This window comes from Geotrypetes seraphini, chromosome 5, assembly GCF_902459505.1.
Source record: "Geotrypetes seraphini chromosome 5, aGeoSer1.1, whole genome shotgun sequence".
Taxonomy (NCBI): Eukaryota; Metazoa; Chordata; class Amphibia; order Gymnophiona; family Dermophiidae; genus Geotrypetes; species Geotrypetes seraphini.
In genome coordinates this window covers 127,491,740-127,512,854 of record NC_047088.1, presented here as the reverse complement: position 1 = coordinate 127,512,854, position 21,115 = coordinate 127,491,740, and the positions used below count along the sequence as shown (strand labels likewise).

General features: G+C 49.1%; 1 protein-coding gene across 1 annotated transcript in view; it reads left to right on the top strand.

Moving 5' to 3' along the window:
- Window positions 1-1,270: 1,270 nt before the first annotated feature.
- LRRFIP1 (LRR binding FLII interacting protein 1) overlaps window positions 1,271-21,115 on the top strand; it is a 296,086-nt gene continuing 276,241 nt past the window's right edge. Inside the window, exon 1 of the mRNA XM_033946260.1 lies at window positions 1,271-1,482. Coding sequence (XP_033802151.1) covers window positions 1,393-1,482 — 90 coding nt within the window. The 5' untranslated portion in view covers window positions 1,271-1,392. The remainder of the gene's footprint in view (window positions 1,483-21,115) is intronic.

Here is a 21,115-nt window from a genome sequence, read left to right as displayed (position 1 = left end):
AGCGACGCCCCCCCATGCATCGATTGGCAATGCGGCCCCCCCCCCCGATCGGCAACGCGGACCCCCCCCATCGATGGAATGGAATACAAACGAGCAACACGGGTAAGAAAGGCAAGGGGAACTGTAATTTTGCAAGCGGTGCTGCTTGCCCAAAGCTTCCCTCTGACGCGCCCAGGCGGAAACAGGAAGCTGCGACGGAGGGAAGCTTTGGGCAAGCAGCACCACTTGCAAAATTACAGTTCCCCTTGCCTTTCTTACCTGCGTTGTTTGTTTGTATTACATTCCGTCGATGGTGGGGGCCCGCGTTACTGATCGGTTGGGGGGGCCCACATTGCCATTCGGGGGGTCTGCGTTGCCGATCGTGGGGGGCCTCCTTCATTGGACCCCCCTGATCATTTTGGGCCCTAGGTACATACCTACTGGGCCTATTGGTTAATCCGGCCCTGTGGATAACACCTTTACAGTAAGTAACTGTGCTTTATGGTCTACAAATACTACTGGGATGTAAGTTTAAAACCAGGACTAGCCAAAAAGGATCTCCTGGAACAGGTAATTTGGCAGCCTTGGTGTTACTTTGGGTCCATTCAATCCTAGCTATACCACTATTAATAATAATAATTTTATTTCTTATATACCGCTATACCATAAGTTCAAAGCGATTTACAACAAGAATCATGCAATGAGAGTATGCGGTGATTACAAGAAGCATATGTTTAGAACAAGATACATAAGTTTAGAACGGTTTACAGCAAGATACATAAGTTCAGAGCGGTTTGCAAGAAGATACGTGCAATGAGAATAGAGATGTATGCAGCAAGCAACCAATGATTACAGCCGGATACAGAAGTACAGAGCAGATCTTTTGTTAAATCTTGTTTGGTGGATGTCAAATTATTTTCAATTTTTTAACTTCAAACTAACATTCTTATATTCCGTATTGGTTTTAATACTTTTAAATAATTCTCACCATGGAAATCTAGACAGTAAAAGGTTATTTTTAGAAAGAACAAAACTCTTAAAACCCAAAATCAAGTTTAACCCAGACTGTCCCCACACACCTTTTCTCATTCTTCTCTGTTAATTTCGTCTCTCCCTTCTGCCCTGTCAATCAGTCCTGCTGTTTCTTCTTCATTCTGTGGTGTCCCCACCCTTGTCTCTTCCTTTACCTCCCTCACGCTGCCCGTGACGCGGCGGGTTGGGCTATGGCCTGTACTTTCTTAGCTGGTCGGGCGATGTTGCAAAACCGGAAATGGAGAATTGACAGTGGGAAGTAACTGTTTTTGTTCGGTTTTGGGTTGGTTTTTTTTTTTGGGGGGGGGGTACCCGCATCCCCGATAGTGTGTGTCTGTGATCAGCGATCGGACGGACGGACTGACAGCCAGGCAAACAGATATGGCCACCTCTGGACCAAGCAGAAAACGACAGCCACACAGGGAAAGGCTGACGGCTGAGGATGATGCGTTGAATCAGATCGCCCGGGAGGTGAGTCAGGCCAAGGTTTCTGCCAGTGGAGGAGAGGAGAGGATAGAGATGACTTGTTGGACTGGGGTCTTATGCTTTTTAACTCGCTAGTATATCATGGGGTGGTTATGGTGTTAAGGAACCATACAGAAGCCCCGAGTCGGGATCGTTATATTCGAGCTTCCCTACCTCTTAGGTGGTGGGGTCTGGGGGGTGGGATTCCATGCCTGAGCAAATGAAAACAAACAAACAAAAAACCCCAATAATCAGGCAACGACAGACTGAAGACAATAATAGTGCAGGCCTTAGCTGTCAAAATCCGTTTAGGAGGGTTTAAATTATACTGTTAGAGAATAGCATAGGATCTCATTTTCCAGTTCCATGCCGGTAATTTATTTTCCTGTTCTTCCCACCTCTGTCCTCATATGCACATGCCTCAAACACTTTAAAATCAGTTTTCGAGGCTTGTGTGGTTAAGGCTGAGCTTATAGGAATGGGGCCAAATTTGTCCCTTTGCCATTCTCTATTAGCTGCTGCCTTGTACCGTGTTTCCCTGAAATTAAGAATTGCTGCTGCTGGATCAGACCAGTGGTCCATCGTGCCCAGCATTCCGCTCCCGCGGTGGCCCTTAGGTCAAAGACCAGTGCCCTAACTGAGTCTAGTGTTACCTGCGTACGTTCTGGTTCAGCAGGAACTTGAATCCCTGAAGGGTGTTTTCCCTAGATTTCTACCACTCTCTGGGTGAAGAAGAACTTCTTTACGTTTATCTCGTTCTCCCTGCCTTGGAGAGGGTGAACAACCTGTTCTTATCTACTAAGTCTATCCTCTTCAGTGCCTTGAATGTTTCCTCTCAATCTCCTCTGTTCAAGGGAGAAGAGGCCCAGTTTCTCTAATCTTTCGCTGTACGGCAGCTCCTTCAACCCCTTAACCATGTTAGTCGCTCTTCTCTGGACCCTTTCGAGTAGTACCATGTCCTTCTTCATGTATGGCGACCAGTGCTATACGCAGTACTCCAGGTGAGGGCGCACCATGGCCCGGTACAGCGGCATGATAATCTTCTCCGATCTGTTCGTGATCCCCTTCTTTATCATTCCTAGCATTCTGTTCACCCTTTTTGCAGCCTCCACACATTGTGTGGACGGCTTCATCGACTTGTTGATCATAACTCCCAAGTCCCTTTCCTGGGAGGTCTCTCCAAGTACCGCCCCGGACATCCTGTATTCGTGCATGAGATTTTTGTTACCGACATGCATCACTTTACATTTATCCACGTTGAACCTCATCTGCCATGTCGATGCCCATTCCTCGAACTTGATTATGTTACGTTGCAGATCTTCGCAATCCCCCTGCGTCGTCACTACTCTGAATAGCTTCGTATCGTCCACAAATCTAATCACCTCGCTCGTCACACCTATATCCAGATTATTTAGAAAGATGTTGAAGAGCACGGGTCCAAGCACCGAGCCCTGCGATACCCCACTAGTAATGCTCTTCCAGTCCGAGTATTGTCCATTTACCCCCACTTTCAATTTCTTATGCTCCAGCCAGTTTTTAATCCACGTGAGTATTTCACCCTCGATTCCATGGCTCGCAATTTTCCGAAGTAGTCATTCATGCGGAACCTTGTCGAACGCCTTCTGAAAGTCCAGATATACAATGTCGACTGGGTCGCCCTTGTCTATCTGCCTGTTTACTCCCTCGAAAAAGTGAAGCAAGTTCGTCAGGCAAGATCTGCCTTTGCTGAAACCGTGCTGGCTGGTCCTCATCTGACTGTGTCCGTCAAGGTGATCAATGATACGGTCTTGAACAGTGCCTCTACCATCTTTCCCAGTACCAAGGTCCGACAGATTGGCTATTAGTTGGAACAGTTCAGCTATAGCCCATTTTAGTTCCTTGATTATCCTCGGATGGATGCCATCCGGTCCCGGGGATTTATCGTTTTTAAGCCTATCAATCTGCCTGCATACCTCTTCTAGACTGACCTTCAACCCTGTCAGTTTCCCGTCTTTGTTTCCTGTGTATAGCCTGTCAGCTTCCAGTATGTTGTGTATATCTTCTTCAGTAAATAGAGATGCAAAAAATGTGTTCGGTTTGTCGGCGATGGCTTTGTCCTCCTTTAGCACTCCCTTTATTCCATGGTTATCCAACGGCCCGATTGCTTCCTTCGCAGGTTGTTTCCCCTTAATATATCAAAAAAACGTATTGGCTCCTTGGCTATTTTTTCCTGGAAGTTTCTTACCACCTTATGGCACATGCTTTGATGTTATTTGTTCTTTTTCCAGTTTTCATCTGTTTTTGACCATATCCATTCCTTAAATGAAGTCTTCTTGTTTCTGATTGCTTCCTTCACTGCTACAGTGAGCCACGCCGGTTCCTTGTTCTTTTTCCTCTTGGATCCCTTGTTGATATGTGGTATATATAGATTTTGCGCCTCGGTGACTATGTCCTGAAAAAGGGACCATGTTTGCTCCATCATTTTACAGTGCTTATCCTCTTCTTAATCTTCTTCCCCTCCATGAGTCTTGTCCCTTCGTAATTCCCTTTTCGGAAGTTCAGTGCCGTAGCCATCGTTCTGGATCGATGTTTTGCCCCTGTGTTCAGGTTGAAGTGGATCATATTGTGATCACTGCTTCCCAGCGTCCCTTCTACTTCTACACCTTGTGCCAGTCCTCATAGTCCATTTATAATTAAGTCCAGAATTGCATTTCCTCTCGTATTTTACTTGACAAGTTTTTACAGGAAGCAATCGCCTACAGCATCCAGGAACTTGGTCTCCCTACCACAGCCGGAGGTGCCTAGGTTCCAGTCTATCCCTGAATAATTGAAATTGCCCATGATAACTGCGTTGCTTCCCTTGCAGTTGCGTTTAATCACATCCATCATTTCTCCATCAGGGTCAGTGGTAGGTGCCGATCTTCGTTTCTGTTCCATTTGTTCCCGGAATTTTGGCCCATAGAGACTCTACCTTGTTTTTTGTTTCCGGCGTATTCTCTCCAGTAGACTCAATTCCCTCTTTTATGTATAGGGCAATACCCCCACCTTTTTGTCCTCTATCTCTGCAGTATAGCTTGTATCCCGGTAGCACAGTGTCCCAGACATTTTCCTCATTCCACCATGTTTCCGTGATGTCAATGATGTCAAGGTTATCTTTGTGTACCATAGCTTCCAATTCCCCCATCTTATTCCTTAGGCACCTTGCATTCATGTACATACACTTGAGTTTGTGGCCTGTTACTTTCATGCATTTCCTTCCCTCTTGTGTCCCTTTCAATCCATCAGGATTTCTGTCTTGCCTATGATCCAATGAGTCTTCCCCGCAATCTTCTTGCATGGTAACCTCCGGATATACCGTTTCCTAAACCATTGATTCTTGGTCGACTGTCGGCTTTCCCCTTCTTCCTAGTTTAAAAACTTCTCAATTTCCAGCTTGATGTTGCTTGTGAGTAACCTCATTCCGTCTCCACTGAGGTGCAGTCCATTCTTCCTGTAGAGCTTGCTCTTCCCCCAGAACGTCCTCCAGTTGCGCACAAAGTAGAATCCTTTTTTCTCACACCAGTGTTTCATCCATGCATTGACTGCTTGCAGCTCCATCTGCCTCATCTCGTTGGCCCTGGGTACCGGCAGGATCTCCGAGAACGCTACCCTCGGCATTCTGGTCGTCAGCTTCCTTCCTTTTTTTTTTTAGTTTATTTATTCAATTTATTTAATACAAACAAGCAATAAACATACTTGTACACAGATTTACAAAAATTATTGAAAGGAAAATCTATAACCCCAAATCCACTTGATACAGTGTTTTGGTTACTCAGTTATAATTCAACTTATTTAGTCCACAACTATTTGAGAGAGACTTTACCAGGGAAGACACTGCATCAATGCCCAAACCAGGGAAAGTATTCAAGGGAGAAATCAAGGATAGCCTCACCACAGTGAGTGTGAACCTGGACATGATATACTATCAGATCGATAGGCTAAAAAGTGACAAGTCCCCTGGACCAGATGGAATTCACCTGAGAGTGCTAAAGGAACTTAAGGTAGAAATCGGAGAGCTCCTACAATCCTAAGCTAATTTGTCAATCAGAACCGGGCGAATACCAGAGGATTGGAAGATAGCGAATGTCATTCCAATCTACAAAAAAGGATCGAGAGGAGAACCAGGCAACTATAGACCTGTGAGTCTTACGTCGGTTCCAGGGAAGATGGTTGAAGCGCTAATCAAAGACAGCATAGTGCAGAACCTGGAAAATCATGACCTGATGAGAGACAGTCAACACGGCTTCAGGAAGGGAAAGTCATGTCTGACAAATTTACTTCAATTTTTTGAGAAGGTGAACAAACATATTGATAGCGGACACCCGGTGGATATAATATACTTGGACTTCCAGAAGTTCCACACGCTAGGCTTCTGAAGAAACCATGGAATTGAGGGGGATATACTAAGATGGAATTGAGGGGGATATACTAAGATGGATAGCGAATTGGCTGGAAAGCAGATTGCAGAGGGTAAGCATAAATGGGAAGTTCTCGGACTGGGAAAAGGTGACAAGCGGTGTGCCCCAGGGCTCGGTCCTTGGGCCAATCTTATTCAATATATTCATAAATGACCTGGAAGAGGAAACAACGAGTAACATAATCAAGTTTGCAGATGACACGAAACTATGTCGATCAGTTGGATCACAAATGGATAGTGAAGAACTCCAGAGAGATTTGAACCAGCTAGAGAAATGGGCGGAAAAGTGGCAGATGAAATTCAATACAGAAAAATGCAAAGTGATGCACCTAGGCACGAAGAACAAGGAACATGAATATAAAATGTTAGGTGTGACATTGAGCAAGAGCGAACAGGATAGGGACCTGGGGGTACTGATAGACCGGACACTGAAACTGTCGGCACAATGCGCAGCGGCTGCAAAGAAAGCGAACAGGATGTTGGGCATGATCAAGAAGGGAATCACAAGTAGATCGGCTAACGTCATAATGCTGCTTTACAGAGCAATGGTCAGGCCACACCTGGAGTATTGTATCCAACACTGGTCTCCCTACCTAAAAAAGGATATAACCCTGCTGGAAAGGGTACAGAGGCGAGCTACAAAGCTAGTAAAAGGTATGGGAAATTTGAGCTACAAAGAACGCCTCAGAAAACTGAGCTTGTTCACTCTAGAGCACAGTTCTTCAACCGCCGGTCCGCGGACCGGTGGTGGTCCGCAGAAAATTTCTGCCGGTCCGCACAGGGCCGGCAAGATCAAGTCGGCAGTTAAATTTCCTGCCGACTGCGGTTCCTGCTCATTAATGTTCCTCCCAGCCTCAGGCGATTAAGATAGGCTGCCGACGTCGGGGCCTTCCCTCTCTGAGTCTCGCCTGTTCGGAAACAGGAAGTTGAAACAAAATAGGCGGGACTCAGAGAGTGAAGGTCCCGACATCGGCAGCCTGCCTGATCGCCCCCCCTGCTGAGTTGCTGAAGAGGGCCGCGGAGAGAGCTGCAGATTCAGGTGTAGGTGGAGGGAGATGGTCAGCGTGTGCGAGCAAGATCCTGGGGAGCCTTCACAGTGGCTGTCTCCCCTCCCACCAGCTCTCCTACTTGCCAGGGCAGTGATTTACCGGCAACTTCCTGCAGGCAAGTACTGAGAGCTGCTGGAAGGGGAGGAAGCCACTGTAGAAGACAGGGAAGCTGCTGGATAAAGGGAGAGCTGTTACTGGACTTGGTTAGAAGGAGTTAGAAGGAGAGATGCTGCTGGGAGGGGAGGAGGGAAAGGGATGGGAAGAGAAGAGAGTTAATGTTGGATAGAGGGAGGAGGGAAGGGAGAAGAAGGAGAGATGCTGTTGGAAGGGGAGAAGGGAAAGGGATGGGAAGAGAGTTAATGTTGGATAGAGGGAGGAGGGAAGGGAGAAGAAGGAGAGATGCTGCTGGAAGGGGAGGAGGGAAAGGGATGGGAAGAGAGTTAATGTTGGATAGAGGGAGGAGGGAAGGGAGAAGAAGGAGAGATGCTGCTGGGAGGGGAGGAGGGAAAGGGATGGGAAGAGAGTTAATGTTGGATAGAGGGAGGAGGGAAGGGAGAAGGAAAAAAAGGAAGGAGGGAAGGGAGAAAGAAAAAAAGGAAGGAAACAGCTGGCAGGGAGATTACAGGAGGGGAAGGGGGTCAGGGTGGAATGGAGAGATCAGATGAGGGAAAGGGGAGAGAGAGGAATGAGAAAGTAGAGAGACATTGATGCTGGAAAGGGGTCAGCAGAGAAATAAGAGAGGGATAAAGATGCTAGATCTGGTGTAGGGGAGATAAAAATGAAGAAGGCAGTGAAGCTGGAATGAATGATGTAAAAAGGAGAGAGGAGGAACAGGCTGGATGGACAGGGAAGAGGGGCATAGAAAGAAGTCAGATACATATGGAAGGGGGAGAGGACAGACATTGGATGGAACGGGCAGATGTTGGAAGGAAAAGAAGATGAAAGCAGAAACCAGAGACAACAAAAGGTAGAAAAAAATAATTTTATTTCTATTTTGTCATTAGAATATATCAGATTTGAAATATATATCCTGCTAGAGACATAACTGGAGACTGCAGTATTCTGTTAGCATGATATTTCTATGTAGCATTCATAATAACTTGGCTTGTTCAGTTTTCTTGATAGTAGAGGGGATATATGTGAAGGGGAGGGGAGACAGGGGTTTTGCTGGTCCGTGCTCTGTATATTTGTATTTATAAAATCACAATTGTTCAGAATATTGTTTCTTTTTATACTTTAATAAAATACGTTCAATATATAATTGCGGCTTGTGCAGATGGGATCAGATGGTTTGCGGGGACCGAGTTCGCGGAGATGGGGCGTAAACGGGGTTTTAAAATTTTAGTCCTAGTAGTTTGCCGGTCCACAAAATAATTCTTTTATTTCTGCCAGTCCACGGGTGTAAAAAGGTTGAAGAACACTGCTCTAGAGAAAAGAAGAATGCGTGGAGATATGATAGAGACTTTTAAAATACTAAAAGGACTAGATAAAATCCAGCAAGATGCATCATTATTCACGTTGTCAAATGTGACTTGGACAAGAGGTCATGTACTGAAATTGAGAGGCGACAGGCCCAGGACAAATGTCAGGAAGTTCTGTTTCGCACAGCGAGTGGTGGACGCTTGGAACGCTCTCCCGGAGGAGGTTGTGACGGAGACCTCCATTATAGGATTCAAGGGCAAGTTGGATGCATACCTCCTTGCAAATCACATTGAGGGAAACAGGTAAACAAGGTCTCATTATGAAGCACCTAGTTGGGCCTCCGCGTGTGCGGGTCACCGGACTGGATGGACAAAGGGTCTGATTCGGTGAAGGCATTTCTTATGTTCTTATGAAAAAATAGGAAATAAGACAAATCTTATCCAACTTAGAAAGCGGCACTTTTCTACGGTGCTACAGCCATTCATGGCAGGTTACTCATTTTCAGCTACAGGCACTACTTGCTCTTTAGATTCTATAAATCCTATCAGTTGTTTAGGTTCAAAAAATAAGTAATTCTTATTCTGATGTAAAACAAAACATTTTACAGGAAATTTCAACATAAAATTTGCTCCCAAGGCTAGGACTCTTGGCCGTAATGCCAAGAATTCCTTCCTTCGCCTCTGAGATCTCAGTGACATATCAGGAAATACTTGAACATTAGAACCTAAAAACTGATCAATAATATGACGAAAAAACAAGCGTAGTATATATTCTCTATCACTTTCGAAAGCAAGAGTTATTAACAGGGTTTTCCTTTCCGTTATAACCTCTAAAGAGTTCTCCAGAAACGTCTGTTAAGTTCATGTTTTCATTATTTGTCTCTTGAATCTCATTAGGAGTGGAAACTTCCACAGGTTTCTTTACTTGAAAATAATTAGCTCTAACAATTGGTGGCAAACTTTCTGTAGGAATTAGCAAAATTTCCTTAAAATACTTTCTTGCCATCTCCATTGGTGAAATTAAGGGACATTTAGGAAAATTTAGGAGTCTCAGATTATTTTTCCTTAGTTGGTTCTCAAAACTTTCCATTTTCCTAGCAGTAAATGATCTTTCTTTTACCAATTCCAAGTCCAAAGTTTTCATTTCAGATATTCTTGACTCCTGTTTTTCTAATTTCTCACTTAAATCTTTAAGGGCCAAGCCCTGTTGCTCCACTTTAGAGTGGATAGTCCCATAGTCAATTTTTAAAGTGGAAAAAGACAATTTGAGGTTAGCATCCATAACTGATATGGCTTGCCATAAAGCCTCCATATCTATTTTCTTAGGCTTCTCCAGCACCCCAAAGTTAATGTTACTTCCTCCCGAAGCTCCTCTCACCTCCTCTGCAGTATGGGAAAACTGCCGCTGCTCTCTGGCTTCTTCGGCTCCCGATAGAATTGGAGCTGGCTGTCCTCCTTCTCGGAGGATTGATATTCCCTCCTGGGTCATCGTTACCTCAGGAACTCACGACTGCACTGCTTCCGGGTTGTGGTGGTGGCTGCCTCTGCTCCAGGCTCAGCAACGCCCAAAGCTGCTGGCTGAGTTCGCCCGACAAATTCGGGCTTGCCCCTGAAGTAGCCCCTGCAGATTCGCTCGAGCGGACCAACGCTCCTTCAATTGTAGTCTGCACCAGACGCGGTGTCGCTATCGCCGCCGGAGGATTGCTGCGAAGGGCTCCTTTTCCTCTTACCCATATTGAGGTAAGAGGGCTGCTAGGTCGCAAAGCAAACGCCGGCTGACTGCAAGAGAGGGAGCCTCCTTCTCAGGCGTCCGCTCTCGTCGCCATCTTGTTTCTCTCCCTTCAGCTTCCTTCTTAGCATCCGGAACTGGTCCTTCAGTGCTTCCCTGCTGTAGTTCCTGTTGCTCAAGTTTTTGTCCCCACGTGGATTACCACCGCCGTATCTTCCTCTTCCACGTTGTTGATGATCCTATCGATGCGGCTCACTATATCTTCTACCTTGACTCCTGGTAGGCAGGTCACCAGCCGATCCTGTCTTCCTCCCGCTATGTGGCTGTTGACTTGTCTGATAATGGAGTCCCCAAACACGATCGCCATCCTTTCTATCTTCTCTTGTCTCTCTAGCCACAGGTCCGTGTCCCTGGTGTATGTCCATCTCTCCAGCCGTAGGTCCATGTCCTCTGTGCTCTTCCATCTTCCCGCATCCTGGCATTGGCTTGCACCGGACTCGTCTTCCTGTGGGTTCCCTCCACTGTTTCCAGGTCTCGCTGCTGTGTCACCTACCCCCAAAATAAGCCCTAGTTATATCAACCCTGGAAGTCTAACCCGAATGGCCCTGGATTTGCCTGCAGCAGCGCTTCCCCCCGACCCTGCCATGCATCCGAACCCCCGCTGACCCTCCCATCTTTCCATCTCTCCCTCCCATTCGAACCCCGCCGACCCTTCCACTGCGAGACAACCGACATACCTCCCTCCAAACAGCAGTGTCGGCAGCACTCTAAACAGGCTGATTTGCGGTCTTCTCCCACTGGTGATTCACTGTGTCATCAGCAACGCGGCACAGAGAAGGGATACAGGGGGTTGGAAGATGCTGTTTGAGAGGGGAGAGTCTCGGTCATTGTACTATGTATGGTAAGACCAAATAGGTGAGTTCAAGACTTGAAATTTTAGGGATTTAGACTGGCTTGGTATGTGGTACCTGGCTGAGGACTGTACCTATGATGAGTGGAGTAAAGCAAGTTGGCAATAGGAAGATATAAAATATGGGAAAGCTCCCTGGATATTTGCACATGAAGGTGTGTGTTGTCAGGATCCCAGTACTGCTTCTAAGGGGAGGGAGAGATAGAAACATGCTGCAGAGGGAAGGCACAAGGGGATGGGTGAGAAGGGAGCAAAGATTCTGCACATGTGGGGGAGAGAAAGGAAAGGAAAGCGGAAGAATTGGGGTGGAGGAGAGGAAGGGAGAGATGATCATTGTACATGAGAAAAATAAGACATCCCCCGAAAATAAGACAGTGTCATTAATTTTAGGTCTAAAATACACACTACAAGGGCTTATTTTCAGGGAACAGAGCAGCAGAGATACTCTTTTGTACACCACTTCAAACTTCCCAGGTAGATACAACCCTTTCTTTAGCTAACACGACTGAAAACTCTTTTAGAGGGGCTGGTGACAAGTGTACGTATTATTAGTCTCTAACATGCACTGCTATAAGCCGTCCCCTTGCTCCTCATTAAATACCACCTATTATCCCAGGACAAGCAGGCATGATATTCTCACATGTGGGTGACGTCATCTACGGAGCCCCAGCGCGGACAGCTTTTCAAGCAAACTTGATTGAAGTTTCAAGTTTGCTACACTGCACCACGCATGTGCATGCCTTCTTGCCCACTAGAGGGCGCATCCCACCTCGTGGTCCTCAGTTCATTCTCTTCCGCGGAGCCAGAAGCCCTGTGGAAATTGTGCTCTTAGTTTTGCCTTCTGTCACCGCGGCTGTGTCTCTTTTTTGACTCGGTCGCTGTGTTTTTCTCTTTTGTTCTTTTTATTTCGTCGAAAAAAAAAAAAAAAAAGTGTTTTTCGTTCGGCTCCGGGGGCTCCCGGTAGCCGCGGCCGCGGGACCTCGCTTGTTCCTGGCCGGTTTTTGGGCCCATGTCCCGTCCTGTGACGGGCTTCAAAAAGTGCACCCGGTGCGATCGGCTCCTTTCAATTACCGATCCTCACCGGTGGTGCTTGCGCTGTCTGGGCCCTGAGCACCCCACCGACACTTGTTCCCGGTGCTCCACTTTTCAGAGGAGAGCTCTCCGCCGCCGTCAGGCGCGTATGGCGGAGCTCTTTGCAGTGGACCCCGTGGCGGGGAAGGCCTCGACGTCGGCCTCGGCTTCGGCCCCGGCCTTGACCTCGGCCTCGACTCCTTCGTCCTCGCCCCGGGAGCCCTCGACGTCGAAGCCGGTATCTTCGACTCCGAAGTCGGCGAAGGGTAAGTACTCACTTCCTTCTTCTGTTTCAGCCTCGAAGAAGCCATCCTCGAGTTCCTCGGTGGGGGCGGGTGGGTCGTCCTCGGCCCCGCCCCGAGCGCCGAAGTCGGGTGCCCCGCGGGAATACTCGGTACCGAGGTCGCCCTCGAGGGAGCACCCGACGGCCCCGGATCTGCCGGCTATGATGGGAGTACCCGTCTTCCAGGACTTGCTCCGGGCTCTCATCGCCTCGGAGCTGTCCGGGGCCCTCACGCACCTTCAGCAGGCTTCGGCCTCGGCTGCCCCGGCGTCGGTGACCTCGGTCTCGGTGCCCTCGACTTCGGGCCCAGGGGGGGTTTCGGCCTCGGCCCCAACCTTGCCCTCGACCTCGGCGGACCAGCCTGAGCGGAGCGTGCGGCCTCGGGACAAGGTGCGGCGAGTTCGGAGGATCTCTTCCTCTTCGTTCTCGTCGAGGTCCTCCCGGGGTTCCTCGCCCTCTGGTCGGCCTCGGGCGAAGCGTCGATCGAGGAAGCCCAAACGCCAACGGGCCTCTCCTTGACGCCGCGGTCGCTCCTCGCCGACCGGGGCGGAGACCCTGCGGGTCTCCGAACTATGCCTCGACAATCCGAGGCTGTTCCGTTCGTCTGAGGTTGAGTGCTCAAGGGACTCTTCGCCAAGACGAAAGGGGCATGCCTCGGTGCCACATACCCCGGGGACTTCCCGAAGGGGTTCCTCGGGGCATGGGCGGTCCCCGACCCCGCCTAGATCGCTCAGTGCGGCTTCTTGGGGTTCGGGGTCTGGCACGGGAAGGGAACCTCGTTACTCACACAGCTGTCCCACCAGTCCCTACTGGTCGAGTCAGCTTTGAAGAAGTCGCAGCCCTCCAGGGTCTCTGCGGCGGTTCCCCCCGGACGGGAGGGACGGACCTTGGACAAGTTTGGTCGTCGCCTCTATTCCAACTCTTTGATGGCGACCAGGGTCCTAAATTACGCATTCACCTTCTCGTCTTATCTGAGACAGATGGTGAAGTCCTTGCTGAGGTATTATGGAGTCATGCCGGATTCCCATAAAGAGGATTTTGGGGCTTTTATATCCAATTTGTCCCAGCTGCGTCTCTACCTCTTCCATGCTGTGTACGACGCATTTGAGCTCGCCTCTCGTGTGTCCGCCTTCTCGGTGGCCATGCGCCGCCTGGCATGGCTCCGTACCCTGGATATGGACCAAAATTTGCAAGAGCGTCTGGCCAATCTTCCATGTGTTGGCTCAGAGCTGTTTGATGAGTCCTTGGAGGCGGCGACCAAGCGTTTGTTGGAACACGAACGCTCTATCGCCTCGTTGGTCCGTCCCAAACCCCGGGCTCCGCCGCAGAAGCCGTTTAGACCCCCTCCGCGGCGGTACCCGCAGAAGTCGATGCTGGCCTTCTCCAGGCCACCGCCCAGACGTCCCCAACAGCAGGGCAGGGCATCCCAACCAAAGCCTCTAGCGCAAGGAGCGGCTAAACCCGCTCCGTCTTTTTGACGTGATGCGCGGTTGGGGGCGGGCCCCCTCCGCACTGTCAAAAGACCCCCTTCCTATCGGGGACCGATTGCAGGCCTTTCTCCCAGCCTGGGCCGAGATCACGTCGGACGCTTGGGTGCTCCGGATCATCTCCGAGGGTTACTCGCTAAACTTCTTAGCCATGCCGCCAGAACATCCGCCGGGGGCTTCTCCTGGCTGTCGAGACCTGCTTCCTATTCTCCTGGCGGAAGCCAGGTCCTTGTTGAGCCTTCGGGCGGTGGAGCCCGTGCCCCCGAACCAAAGGGGACGGGGGTTTTACTCCCGTTACTTTTTGGTCCCGAAGAAGACAGGGGACTTTCGCCCCATTCTGGACCTCAGGGGGCTCAACAAGTTCCTGGTCCAGGAGAAGTTCCGTATGTTGTCCCTTCCAGTCCTGTACCCTCTGTTAGAATCGGGGGACTGGATGTGCTCCCTGGACCTGAAGGAAGCGTATACTCATGTTCCGGTGCATCCCGCCTTCCGCCAGTACTTACGGTTCCAGGTGGGGGAGTTGCACCTCCAATATCGCGTCCTTCCCTTCGGGCTGGCCTCGTCTCCTCGGGTCTTTACGAAGTGTATGGTGGTGGTCGCGGCTGCCCTAAGATCTCAGGGACTGCAGGTCTTCCCCTACCTGGACGATTGGCTGATCAAGGCTCAGTCCCGGGAGGGGGTTATCTCAGCGACCCGACAGACTATCAGTTTTCTTCAACATCTGAGGTTCGAGGTAAATTTTCCCAAGTCGCAGTTGTGCCCGGCTCAATCCCTTCAGTTTATCGGGGCCCTGCTGGACACGGTTCGCCTTCGTGCGTTCCTTCCCTCGTCGAGACTGGAGGCTCTGCTTTGCCTGGCCCGCCAGATTTCGCTGCAGCGCTCCGTCTCTGCGCACAGGCTGATGATTCTACTTGGCCACATGGCTGCGACTGTTCATGTCACGCCATTTGCCAGATTGCATCTGAGACTTCCTCAGTGGACCTTGGCCTCCCAGTGGCGTCAGGATCGAGACCCGCTCTCCTTCCCTGTCACGATCACTCCTTCCTTGAGACGATCGCTCCGTTGGTGGACCAACTCTTCCAATCTTTCCGGGGGTTTGCTCTTTCTCGTCCCTCCACATCGCAAGGTCCTGACCACGGACTCTTCGGAGTATGCGTGGGGAGCTCACCTCGACGGTCTGCGGACTCAAGCGCTATGGTCGGCGGAGGACCGTCTCTGTCACATCAATGTGTTGGAGCTTCGTGCCATCTTTCTGGCAGCTCGGGCGTTCGGTCATCTGCTGCGCGATCAGGTGGTCCTGGTACGGACGGACAACCAAGTGGCAATGTATTATGTAAACAAGCAAGGGGGAACGGGCTCCTGGTCCCTGTGCCAGGAGGCCTTGCGCCTTTGGGAATGGGCGACTTCCCAGAACATCTTCCTGCGGGCGGTTTACATTCAGGGAGAGAAGAATTGTCTGGCCGACAAACTCAGTCGTCTTCTCCAGCCGCACGAGTGGTCGCTAAACTCCCGAGTTCTGCGCGAGGTCTTCGACCACTGGGGAACGCCTCAGGTGGATCTGTTTGCCTCCCCGGAGACTCACAAACTGCCCCTCTATTGTTCACGGATTTACTCCCAGGACCGTCTCGAGGCAGATGCCTACCTTCTCGACTGGGGAGGGAGATTCCTTTATGCGTTTCCTCCTTTTCCTCTGATCTCGAGGACGTTGGTTCACCTCAAGTCGTCCGGAGCCACTATGATTCTCATCGCGCCTCGTTGGCCTCGTCAGCACTGGTTCTCCCTGCTCCTTCAACTCAGTGTCAGGGAGCCTCTACTTCTGCCTGTGTTTCCCTCTCTGCTGTCTCAGAGTCGGGGTTCGCTGTTGCATCCCAATCTACAGTCACTACATCTGACGGCGTGGTTCCTTTCCCCCTGACTTCGGCGGTCAGGGAGGTGCTGGAAGCCTCGCGCAAGGCCTCGACTCGGCTTTGTTATTCCCAGAAGTGGACCAGATTTTCATCCTGGTGTACCTCGCACCATCTGGATCCATGTTTGGTTCCGGTGTCCTCGGTTCTGGAATATTTGTTGCATTTGTCTGAGTCTGGACTGAAGACAACTTCCATCCGGGTGCATCTCAGTGCTATTGCTGCTTTCCATCGGCATTTGGAGGGACGTTCCCTCTCTCTTCATCCTCTGGTGGTTCATTTCATGAGGGGTTTAGTCAATATTAACCCTCCTCTGAAACCTCCTCCGGTAGTTTGGGATCTTAATGTGGTCTTGGCTCAGCTGATGAAACCTCCTTTTGAGCCAATGGACAAGTCTCTTCTTAAGTTTCTCACTTGGAAGGTGGTCTTTTTACTTGCGCTCACGTCTGCTCGTCGGATTAGTGAGCTACAGGCTTTGGTTGCGGACCCGCCCTTTACTGTATTCCATCATGACAAGGTGGTTCTTCGCACCCATCCTAAATTTCTACCTAAGGTTGTGTCTGATTTCCACCTCAATCAGTCACTCTCATCCTGGGGAGGCGGCGCTTCACACGCTGGGCTGTAAGAGGGCGTTGGCTTTTTATCTCCAACGTACCAAGTCTCATCGGAAGGTTCCTCAATTGTTTTTGTCCTTTGATCCTAATCAGCTGGGACATCCTATTTCCAAGCGCACCTTGTCCAACTGGCTGGCTGCCTGTATTTCTTTTTGCTACGCTCAGGCTGGTCTCACGCTCCATGGTCGAGTCACGGGGCATAAGGTCCGGGCGATGGCAGCTTCTGTTGCTTTCCTCCGGTCTACTCCTGTGGAGGACATATGTAAAGCTGCCACTTGGTCTTCGGTTCATACGTTCACCTCACACTACTGTCTGGACACTTTGTCCAGAAGCGACGGCCGGTTTGGCCAGTCAGTGTTACGTAACCTGTTTTCCTAAATTGCCATCCTCCCACCTGCCCTTTTTTGGTTGGCTTGGAGGTCACCCACATGTGAGAATATCATGCCTGCTTGTCCTGGGATAAAGCACAGTTACTTACCGTAACAGGTGTTATCCAGGGACAGCAGGCATATATTCTCACAACCCACCCTCCTCCCCGGGGATGGCTTCTTTGCTGGTTATGGAACTGAGGACCACGAGGTGGGATGCGCCCTCTAGTGGGCAAGAAGGCATGCACATGCGTGGTGCAGTGTAGCAAACTTGAAACTTCAATCAAGTTTGCTTGAAAAGCTGTCCGCGCTGGGGCTCCGTAGATGACGTCACCCACATGTGAGAATATATGCCTGCTGTCCCTGGATAACACCTGTTACGGTAAGTAACTGTGCTGTCTGTTATTGAGAAAGAAATGGGGGGAAGCCAGTTTGCCCTGTATTGGTAGTATGGAATATTGCTACACCTTGGTTTTTGGCCTGGTACTAGTGATCTGGATTGGCCACCGTGAGAACGGGCTACTGGGCTTGATGGACCACTGGTCGGATCCAGTAAGGCTATTCTTATGTTCTTATGTTCATATACAGGGTTAGGTGCTCATGTCACATTTTGTTGGTTCATCTATTTAATGATTTGATTCCTGACCTAAGGCATAGGCAAACTAGGCATGTACTTCAGCCTCCAAAGTTTAGTTGGGCCCTGTCAGTTGTGCTGAGGACTCAAGAGCCTTAGATTCCCAACTGTCAGAATATTTTTTTTAGGTTTCTACAAATTTGTAAATTACCAGGCTCAGAGTGATAGCTAAAGAATCTCGATATTGTAAACTCTTCAGAGTAGGGACCAACAATTACTCTAGTCTAGCGCAATAGGTGTTTCATTCTGGACAGATGGGTTGTATCCCCATACCTGTGAGCTGTGCAGAAGGAATCCACTCCATCTTTTACTTCCAAAATTGTTTATTAAATTTTTAAGCAAAAAGAGTACTGGTAATATAAAGTAAAATGCAATAGTCAAATACAACCATAAGTCATGAAACCTCTCATAGACATGTATAATGTAGCTACTAACAAAAATCACCCCGCATAAGAAGGAACCATGAACAAAGCTAGTACTCCCCCCAATACCGGAACAGCCCACCATCCTAACGACCCCCAATCTAACCCCCCCAGCCCCCTCCCACCTAACCCAATTCTAGCCCAATGTGGAGTGAGGAAGCCCACCAAGTGACATAACTAGACCATATTTTCCTGTAGGGCTCCATGCGCATAGCTGTCAATTCACACAAAAGTTGAATATTATCCAAACAATTAAGTAATTGTCCTCGCTCCGGTAGCTTAGCAGATCGCCAACAGCCAGCCAAAGCCACCCTCGCTAGGGTTTCCACAAAAAGGGCCAAACAATGCTCTTGGGGTATAAACCCCAGGATAGGCGCATTAAGCAGACAGCATTCCATCAAGACTGAGATACGTTTCCCTATAATTTGAACAAGCAACTGCCTCACCATATTCCAATATTCCTTAACCTTGGGGCAGGTTCACCAAATATGTTGGAAGGAGCACAATTGCCCACACCCATAAGCACATAAGCAATGCCTCTGCTGGGTCAGACCAGTGGTCCATCATGCCCTGCAGTCCGCTCCCACGGCGGCCCCCCAGGTCCATGACCTGCAAATGATCCTTCACCTAAATTGTTTATTCCCTATTCATTTACTACCCTGTTTAGTTACCCTCTATCTGTACCCTTCAATCCCCTTCTCCTTCAGGAATTCATCCAATCCCTTTTTGAAACCCAATATTGTACTCTGTCCTATCACCTCTTCTGGGAGCTCATTCCAGGTGTCCACCACCCTCTGAGTAAAGAAGAACTTCCTAGCATTCGTTTTGAATCTGTCTCCTTTCAATTTTTCTGAATGCCCTCTTGTTTTTGTTGTCCCTGCTAGTCTGAAGAATCTGTCCCTCTCCACCTTCTCTATGCCTTTCATGATTTTATAAGTCTCTATCATGTCGCCTCTAAGTCTCCGCTTTTCCAGGGTAAAGAGCCTCAGCTTCTCCAGCCTTTCAGCATATGAAAGTTTTTCCATGCCCTTTATCATCCTTGTTGCTCTTCTCTGGACCCTCTCGAGTATTGCCATATCCTTCTTAAGGTACGGCGACCAGTATTGGACGCGGTACTCCAGATGCGGGCGCACCATTGCTCGATACAGTGGTAGAATAACTTCCTTCGTTCTGGTAGTGATACCCTTTTTGATAATGCCCAACATTCTGTTCACTTTCTTTGAGGCCGCTGCACATTGCGCCGCCGGCTTCATTGTTTTATCCAAGATCCCCAAGTCTTTTTCTAGGTTGCCTTCCCCCAGTACCCTCCCTCCCATCGTGTAGCTGTACTTCGGGTTCCCTTTCCCTATATGCAAGATTTTACATTTCTCAACATTGAAGCTCATCTGCCATCTTTTTGCCCACTCACTCAGTTTGTTCAGGTCTCTTTGTAGTTCTTCGCATGTCTCAACAGTTCTGACCCTACTGGAGAGTTTTGTGTTGTCCACGAATTTTATAACTTCGCACTTCGTCCCTGTTTCCAGGTCATTAATGAATATATTGAACAGCAGCGGTCCAACACTGACCCCTGTAGGACACCACTTGTGACCCCTTTCCAGTCAGAGTAGTGTCCCTTCACTCCTACCCTCTGTTTCCTGTCCACCAGCCAATTTCTGATCCATCTTTGCACGTCCCCTACTACCCCGTGGCTCCACAGTTTTCTTAGTAGGCGCTCATGAGGCACCTTGTAGAAGGCTTTTTGGAAATCCAAATATACGATGTCTATGGGGTCACCCTTGTCCAATTGTTCGCTTATCCCCTCAAAGAAATGCAGTAGGTTTGTTTGGCATGATCTTCTTTTACAGAAACCATGCTGACTTGTTCTCATCAGATTATTTTTTTCTAAATGCTCATTGATACTTTCCTTGATCAATGATTCGGCCATCTTCCCCGGAACTGAGGTTAATCTCACCGGCCTGTAGTTCCCCAGGTCGCCTCTCGATCCCTTTTTGAAGATAGTATAACATTCGCTATCCTCCAGTCCTCTGGGATTACCCCTGTTCTCAAGGATAGGTTACAAATCTGCTGCAGTAACTCCGCTGTTTCGTCTCTGAGCTCTTTCAGTACTCTCGGGTGGATTCCGTCTGGGCCCGGAGATTTGTCAGTTTTTAATCTATCTATCTGTTTGAGTACGTCTTCGAGGCTTACCTTCATGCCTGATAATTTTCCCTCTTGATCCCCCTTGAAGATTTTTTCCGGTTCCGGCACCCCCTCCAACATTTATCATAAAGAGCAACCCCAAGGGAAATTAGTTTCACTGGTGTCAAGTACCAGCGATTATAAATTTTGAACCCATTTTTCAAAAGAGAGGAAGTGATAGGCAAAGAAAAAAGGGTTCGATAACACCTACCCCACTCCTTTTCACCCAAGACTCTCCCCACTTCCTTCTCTCAAGCAATCCAATAGATATCCTCTGGAGCTTCCCTCAGGAGTAAAGCCCGATACAGGCCCGATACAGGCCAGTTCCTCTATGTAAAGCCACTTCTAATTTGGTTTCCCCCAATATCAAATCCCAATACAGTACTCCCCTGAAATTCGTGAGGGTTCTATTCCAAGAACCCCCGTGAATTCCAAAAAACCGCGAATACGGTTTTTAGGCAGGGGAGATAGGAGAGGGCAGCTGGAGAGGCAGGAGAGGGCAGCTGGAGTGCTGACGAATGAAGGAAATCACTCGCTGTATGTTCCAATTTCCTCTTCCTGTACTAAAGTCGGGCTTCACCAATCAGGAGCTGCTTTGACACGCAGCTCCTGATTGGTAAAGCCCGACTTTAGTACAGGAAGAGGCGGTCGGAGCATACTACAAGTGATTTCCTTCACTCGCTGGCACTCCGGCTGCCCTCTCCTGCCTTCCCTGCCCAATCATTCGCGGTCAGAAAATACCGCGAATGACCGGGACCGCGAACCACCAACTGTGAATTCACGGGGGAGCACTGTATGCCCGTTGATGCAAAAAAGTGTTAATTGTGCATAGGTTAAAACACAGCCCATATTCATCTTGTAGCTGATCAAACGGAAGCAATACGCCATCCTGCCAGATTTGACCTACCGTGCGCAACCCTACACGGACCCATCAAAAGCGTATAGGTTCCTCTCCTGGTACAAATCCCTCTAAAAGACTAAGAGGAGTCAACGCAAAATGTCTATGCTCTGGGAACATTTTCCGCCATATCTGGTACCAAGTATTTAAAATCATGCTCAAAAAAGGATTGTGCACCTTCAAATGGGACCGCAAGATGGAAATAGGAGCCCAAGGGAGTCTCCTCAGAGAGATCT